An 8529-nucleotide genomic window follows, 5' to 3' on the forward strand; every position below is an offset into this window, starting at 1 on the left:
TGCATGCCGTGTGTGTGTGTGTGTGTGTGTGTGTGTGTGTGTGTGTGTCCAAGATCCCAAGAGGAGAATGGAGGAGAAGGGATTGCTGCATGGCCATCCCCCCCTGTGGGGTGATTTCTCTCTTTCTGTTTCTCAGTCTCTCTCTGTCTTTCTGGCAAGCACATACACCCTGTAGCAAAAATCTCTCAAAAAAAACTTGTGTTATGAAAACAAAATTTATGATATCATCATGTTTACATAATTGTATATGTTTACATATGTACACAGAGATATATCTAAAGATAGCCATAAGCTGGTTCATAGTGAAGAAGACAAATGGAATAAAACAAGAATAACAATATTTTTACTGTATTTAGTGCATGGAAATACAAATTCTAAAAAAAAATAAGAATTAATCATAAGTTGATGTTTTTGTAAAAATTTATTATGTTCAGATATTTTATGGATTATACAGCACAGTCTTGAATATTCTTAATGATATCTGATTTCATTCAAGAGTGTTCTTTTTTGATATTAACCAAAAGTTATTTTATAAATGAATAAAGAGAGGTAAATAAGTTTAATAAGTGTCAATAGTTTTCTTCATACTTCAGTACCTTTCTTTTGGATATATTGTTAAATGTCTCATCATTTTTGTTAATATTATGTATGAAATTTTGACATAATATTTAAACAGTTTGTTTAACTTATTCCTATGGCTTATGTATTTTTTCTACAAAGAAATCCCCAAAAACACCTGGAAAAATTGAGAAGTGAAGATAAGGCCTCTTCAATTCCTTTTTTTTTCGTTATACCTAGCAGCCATTAAATCATGGGCTTCATACCCTGAGTCAGATGCTTCTTCTTCCTATGGTTTCTAAGGGAAAAATCAGATTCTATTTATTATCATTTTTATTGATAGCACCATTTTTTGAGATTATAAATTTCTTGAGGTATATGGACTACCTATACCTACAATGGTATCATAGTATGACTTGGTTTTGAATGGTTCTATTCTGTTAAGTATTTAAGTGTTTTGACTTTTCTAAAGTCTTTTCAAAGATACAGGTTGGCCAGAGCAAATTGTAGAACTTCAGGATTTAACAAAGAAGTCATCTAATCTAAATGAGAAGCAATGGCAGAGGAAGTTAATGAGTGAGTTAATAACTTGGTTACTAGAGTACATTTTTCCTGATCAAAAGGAAATCATGGATACAGATTTTGGACAGTCAGAAGAAAACGAAGGGGGAGGGGAGTCTTTAATTTTTTTTTTTTTTTTTGAAACAAGAAGTAGAAATTAGACAAGAAGGAACTGAGAAGAAGGACATTCCAAACGGAGGTAAGTGACATTGCAAACTCCTAAAGTCTGATAGACAATAAGTGGCTGAGAGACTGGATCTGAATTAGTTGGAACTGAGACAGTGCCTGGGATAATGGCTTCCTAACCTTCAAACTCATTACCCTCTCATTGCACAGTACTAGCATGCTAGATAATACTCCCATCTGCACCATGACGGTTTGGAATAACTATGCCAACTACTGGAACTACTCTAATAAGGCTAGAAAATGGAAGGGACAGTAGTTCCAGGAAAACCACTGCTGCTTTCCCTGGTATTTCATGAATCAACCACCCTTACTTAGCCTGGGATTAACCCACATCATATAAATTGGACACCCACCAAACTTCTGGGCTGCCCAGCCTAGTTTTTCTTCTGGGTAACCATTCTCCCCTTCCTCTCAGAGAAAGGAATGAAACTGTTGATACATCTCCAAATGGGGCTGCTCCAACTATAGAGTGGTCTGCTCTGTACACTTTCCTGAATGAACTTGTGCAGAGACCTACTAGGCAAAATGGGGGGAAGACTCCCCCCCCACCTCAAGAGTAGGAGTGGCCGTGGATTTTAGAAAAAACAATCACATAGACACAGAGACACACAAGTAGAGAAAAGGGATGTGTCTGACAGAGAACGCCATGGCTCCTCTTTGATTTCATGAGATAGAAAACACACCAATGATTTGATGTGTAGGGTCACTTATTCACTTATCCTGCAAAATGTAATAAATGATACTCATTCTTCTTGATTACCAAAATAGACTAAAAATGACCTATTTCTAAAATTGGAATATCTACTCATAAAATAGGTATGAAGGCAATACTTTACTCAATGATTCAACATTAAGAAGGTGAGTTGCTATTCCCTATCTACAGTGATCAGAACAAGAGAATATTACTTTTTAAAACTATCCTAGATAGTATATATCCCCGAGGAGTCCATGAAACAGCACAAGAAGCCAGAAAACACATGTCCAGGCTCATAATTGTCCTTATACTCACAGGTCATTTAGGTTCCAGTTCTGTCCTCCATGTGCCTGACTAGCTTTCTTTTCAACTCTCAATCCGGAGCTGATATTTCAAATTTCCATAATAGTTCAAGAGCTCTTAAGCACTTGGGATCACTTTTCTTAAGGTAAAAATGATACCTAATTATAGAGACATGGATAGATATAAAAAAATCCATATATATCACCTACTCATATAAAATTAAGGGGCATAAGAAAGTTATCATTGATGAATTTAGCCCATCTTATCAGGACTCCATAAAAAATAAAAAAAGAAATTTGTGCAGCATAACTTAATTAACTATATTTTGACAAAGAAAGCATCCCACAGTTATAAAATTATTTCTGATACATTTAAAAATATTATGATCATTTTTCCATGTGTCATTTTCTACTTCTCAAGATACATAATAAAATACTCTTCAACATCTAATATTTAGAATGTTATCTAAAATTATCTCTTAAAGGAAAACAGAATATCTCATGGGGTTACCAGAATTTTCATTTCTTATCTAAAAATTTCAATTTTCAAACAGAAAAAATCTAAATGCTAATAATAGTGAAAATCAGACAGATATTGGTGTCCTTGTCCACATCCTACAAGTCTTTGGACCATGAATAGGTGGTGGTTTTCTTAAGGAAGACCTAGTGGTTTTATGAAAACAAAAACAGAAATCAAGTCTGTTTCCCCCACCATACCTTACATTAGAGCAGTCATCTTTAGAAATTGTAACTGATGAGATCTCCACTGCTCTCAATTCTCTGCAGCAGCCTTATTTAAAACAATTAAAGAGAAGGAAGTGGGAGGTGCTGACTGAAGCAGTGGTTACTTGTGCAAAGCACTCTCTTGGACAATTTAACTGCAGGAAGATAATAGTTTTTGTATCCATTTTCAACTCTAATCAGAAAAAAGGAAAAAGAAAAAGAAAAAGAAAAGGAAAGAAAAGAAAAGAAAAGAAACCCATGGAATTCCCTCAGTGAAAGTGAGCCATAGAGTCCCTGCAGGTAAGAGCAAAGTTGATCCACTGGGCATTAGAAGCTAATCAGAAAATTATTCCACTTGTACACAAGTGTAAAGTTAGGACCACACTGAGTGTCACTGGGTTCACTATGAAGGAAACTTGATAAACCATCCTTAAGAAGTTTTTATTGACAAATGATTATCCTTGGTCTTCTTACATTCTAATCACCTCCCACTCTTATAAAGCCTCAAAGAGTCATCAAAAACAACATAATATTAATAGCTGTGTTTTATGAGGACCTAGCCTTATTACCATTACAATTTCAAATTTTATTTATTGTACATGACAATTGTGCAGACATAAAACTATATTTCCATGAACTGACCCCATGTATCATTAGACATAGGATAGATGTACACAAAGATGGCATCCATAGCAACAAATAATGGAGAAAAGATTTGAGGCCTGTAGGTTGAATCCTCCTGGATCATGTGACCTCTCATCTAATTGGTTGTTGCTGGGCTATAACCTCATGTATAAGTCTAGACCAGAGTGTATAAATTTGCCTAGACTCAGGAGATAATTGGGTATAGGAAGCAGTCAGAGCTCACTAGACCACTCTCCTCTACCTACACTAGCTTACATTCAGAATTTGCTGAAAAAATACATGCTAAATTAGCATTATAAAAAAAAAAAGAACTAGAGTTGAGCTCATAGAAGTAGAGAGTAAAATGGTTGTTACCAGAGGTTGAAGGCGTGGTGGAATGAGACAAAATAAAGGGAAAGGAAAGAATTGGAGTGTAAAGAATCAGTTAGAAAGAAAAAATAAATACTAATGATTATAGTAAGGAACAGTGTGATATGTATATTTCAAAATTTCTAAAATAATAGATAATAAAAGCTGTCACCACAAAGAATTAAGTTGCGTGATTTAATAATGTGCAATGTATGAATGTGCAACATAACATGACGTGGTACTTCATAAACAATTACAAGTCAATTAAGCATTTTTAGTTAAAATTAGGATGCCTGAAAGATATTTTCAAGAAATAGGCATCAGAAAAAAAGTACAAACCTATAAGCAAGGCCCATTTAGTGATATCTTTATGCCTCATTAAAATATCAGAATAGCAGAAAGTATTACAAGAGATACACGCTGAAGCGTTAAAAAGAAAATTGGGAAATGTGATAAAGTTTTATTAACTCGGTCCCCCTAAAATAAGAAACTAATTTTAAGATGGAAATCATTGAATATTTTCCAGAGGAAAAAAATAGACCAGCAGTTGGTATAATGGCTATGTCACTGGACTCCTATGTGGGTGACAGTGGTTCAAGTCCTGGACCCGGTGGCTTAAACACACACCAGATGTGTGTGCATGCCCAAGATCCTTAGAGGAGAATGGAAGAGAAGGGATTGTGGTGTGGCTATTCCCCCCCGGGGTGGGGGGGGATGATTTCTCGCTTTCTGTCTCTCTATCTCTCTGTCTTTCTGGCAAGCACAGTCACCCTATAGCAAAAACTTCTCAAAAAAAAAAAAAAAAAGAAATCATCAAACATTTTCAGGTGGTTTATAATTACTAAAGCAATACATATTCTATATTTGGGAATTTTGATAATCTTGTCATTGTATCAATCAAAATAAATATAAAAATGCAAACATAGAATTTATACCTCTGCTTATTATAAAAATTATTGTAAAATATTCGACATAAAGAGAATTTATTAGAGCAATTGTTTCCTCAAATCATTACATATTAAATGAGTTTATTTCTAAACTAATCTCTTTACCTTGTGTCTTGTTATTTTCCACTAAAACTGATAGAAATAGTTGCACTATGCAGGGGTTCAGACCTGAAATTGCATTTTGTTATGCTACAATATTCCTAAATTTTTAAATAATTAAACACCATGCTGCATGCAATGTACTTGATAAAAATAATGTACAGAATTTTACATATGGACAGCTATTATGATGGTCTGTTCTGTAATAACAGTTTCCATATTTCTTTCCAAGATTCACTATTTTTTCAAATAGTATTACATTGGACTTTTTATTTTTTTCTAACCTTTATTACTAAATAAAGCATTTTCTCTAAAGAGCATGTTCTAATAAGAAGTAGTTTTATTTTCATTTACCTACTGTAATTACTGAGTGCAGCAGAGAATCATAAAGATTATTACTTTGGGGACCAGCATTTAGTGTAATGGCCATGTCATAACTGGGCCTGGTGGCTTAAACTCACACCGGGAATGTGTGTGTGCATCCCACGATCCTGAGAGGAGAATGGAAGAGAAGGGATTGCGGCATGGCCATCCACCCTCGGGGGTGATTTCTCGATTTCTGTCTCTCTGTCTCTCTCTTTCTGGTGAGTGCATGCAAAAACCTCTCAAAAAAAAGAAAAGAAAAGATTAAAAGATTACTAAATTGAAGGTCAGCGGGTAGGCCAGACTCATTCATGCAACTAACTGTATATGTCAGTCTGAGAGCCAATATTTAGTAAATATTTCTCACATTTCTCTGTAAAATTATCAGTTACTACCTGTAAGTATGGAAGTCCCAAGTAAAGCAGTTAATTTAAAAAGCAAAATACTCAGTTAAAATATAACCCCAAACAGGGTTCTTTCATACAGAGTTCCTGCCTCATCAATCCACTAGCCCTCTGATGAAATGGCAGAATGGTGGCTCATCTCTGCAGAGTTGTACTGGTTTTGTTGTCAGGGGAAGACTAAGAAAAAAATGTTTGGAAAGTTATTTGTCAACATTTTTTTTCTTCCATAGTCTTCTCAAGGCATTTGTTACCTCTTTGTTCCTCAGGCTATAAATAAAAGGATTCAGTAGGGGAATTATAATTGTGTAGAACAGTGAAGACATCTTGTCCTGATCTGCAGCTTGGCCAGACGCAGAGAACACAAATGTGAAGAAGATGGTGCCGTAGAACAAGGAGACAGAGAGCAGATGGCCACTGCACGTGGAGAAGGCTTTGCGTCTGCCCTTCTCAGACTTCTTTTTCAGGATGGCAAAGAGGACAAAGGTATAAGAGATGATGATGCCCATAAAAGTGAAACATTGTATAAAGGTTGAAAATACAAAAATCAGGAGCATATTAACTGTAGGGTCAGTACAGGAAATCTTAAACAGCTGTAAAATTTCACAATAGAAATAATGTATTACATTGGACTTGCAGAAAGTTAGTCTAACTGAGAAACACATATGAACTGTTAAATGGAGAAAACCCATAATATATGAGACAGTGATAAGCTGAGTGGTGAGTCTGTTGGACATCACCACTGGATAAAGCAAGGGGTTACAGATGGCCACATAGCGATCGTACGCCATCATTACCAAGAGGAAACACTCCGTTGTTGCACTAGAACCAAAAAAATAAAATTGGACTAGACACTCAAAGAGTGAAATCAAATGATTCTTTGACAAAAAATTAATCAGCATCTTGGGGGTCACAGAGGAGGAAGTGCACGCATCTGCAAAGGCTAAACTGCCCAGGAGTGAGTACATGGGGGTGTGAAGGTGGGCGTCCTTCCAGATGAGAGCAATCAGGCCAAGGTTGCCCGCCATGGTGATGAGGTAGATGACTGAGAACAGCAGGAACAGGGGCACCTGCAGCCCTGGACGATCTGTGAGTCCCGTGAGGATGAACTCGGTCACCAGAGTTTTGTTTGTCTCCATCATTGCCATACAGGGTGATCACTGCAATGTGAGAGAAGTAAAGAGCACAGCCATGAATGATCTTGAAAAAAAATCTTTGTTTTTTCTCTGTCCTCTTGATTCAGAATATTTACCTTTAACCCTCAAATTTTACCTTCCCTACCAGTAAGTACTTAGGAAACATGTCCTACAAATTGTAAGTTGACATTCACATCTATATGTAATTGTTCAATGTTTATATAAGCAATGTGGGCTCATTTTCTAATTTGAAAAATTTGACTGCCATTTACTAATCATCTTCTAAGTCAAGCATGAGAACATAATCAGTAGTTACTAAACTGCAGTGTTTGAAGCCACATGGTCAACCGTGAGTTCCAATTATTGGCACAGTGGACCTGAAGCTTGCTGGGTACTGGTTTGTGCACAAGATCCTAATGAGCTGAAAAGTTAGGGAAAGGAATTAGAGGGATGACTAGACCCTTTTGAGGGTGGTTCTCTCTCTTTCTCTGTGCACACATATCCTCCATCAGGAATAAAGTCAGCTTAAAAAGAATGATCTTCTAATTTAAAACTCATTGACGACGCAAATAGAATAAGCCATTTAATTTGTTATTTAATACATTATTCACAAAACATAACGATGAAAACTAATACCACACATTCTAAGAAAAACATCTTCCTTCAAATTAAGAACAGATTGAAATGTCCACTCATAATAGTTTTATGTAGACCTGTTATCTTGGGTACTCTAATACATAAAGATGCAAAAATAAAATGAGGGCTGACAAGTGACAGCATGGTTGGGGTGCTGTCTTCCCACATGCCTCACCACAGTCTGAGTCCAAGAGACGGGAGTCTGCTCTCTCTCTATGACTCTCCTTGATTGAATTTAAGAATAATAGTAATTAATAAATTAAATAGATAGTTCTTATAAAAATAAACAATAGCAAAGATATAGTGAAATATCATAACAACTATAGATTAATTCATATATTTTACTCATGTTATATGATTACAGTTAAACAAATGACATGATGATGTTAATAATTACTGGATGCAGGTTGTATATTTATATATATATAATCACTGTAGTTTTCTGTCCCAAAAATGATAAACAAGAAACAGCTATTTTAACTAAAATAGCCATAGCACTTTAAAATTTATCAAAGTATTTTTTTTAAATATGTAACACATATGGGAAGAAAATTACCAAAACGTGTAGTCCATTATACAATTTCTGAAGAAATACTCAAAATGTATTTTTGAATAAGAACACAATATTATAAATGTATCAGTACAATTAAAATTAACTTCTATTAGAAACTTAATCATTCTTTAATGTGGTATTGTTGTAGCCAGGGTCTGCCTAAACAAACTGATTCCATTTTGTTAAAAACTGTTTCTCTTTCAGCCTGATACTCTTAAGATGTCTCTCGGGAACTCTGAGGAGATGATTGACCAACCTGGAGCTGAAGCAGTAAGGAAAGTTCTGCCCCAGCCACAAACTAAAACTCCTGTCATGAAGATGAATCTTTTCATTGTACCCCTTAGCTAAGACTGAAACTCCTGTCTCCAAGACAGTTA

The 8529-nt window shown here is 35.3% G+C and overlaps 1 protein-coding gene across 1 annotated transcript in view; it reads right to left on the minus strand.

Annotated features, from left to right (window-relative positions):
• Positions 1-8136, minus strand: part of LOC102483483 (olfactory receptor 5AC1) — an 8925-nt gene extending 789 nt beyond the window's left edge. The window contains exons 1-2 of the mRNA XM_006165041.2: positions 8118-8136; positions 6043-6980 (exon numbers count right to left, since the gene is read on the minus strand). Coding sequence (XP_006165103.2) covers positions 6043-6975 — 933 coding nt within the window. The 5' untranslated portion in view covers positions 6976-6980; positions 8118-8136. The remainder of the gene's footprint in view (positions 1-6042; positions 6981-8117) is intronic.
• Between the last annotated feature and the right edge of the window lie 393 nt (positions 8137-8529).

Source organism: Tupaia chinensis, unplaced genomic scaffold, assembly GCF_000334495.1.
Source record: "Tupaia chinensis unplaced genomic scaffold, TupChi_1.0 Scaffold143794_1, whole genome shotgun sequence".
Classification (NCBI taxonomy): domain Eukaryota; kingdom Metazoa; phylum Chordata; class Mammalia; order Scandentia; family Tupaiidae; genus Tupaia; species Tupaia belangeri.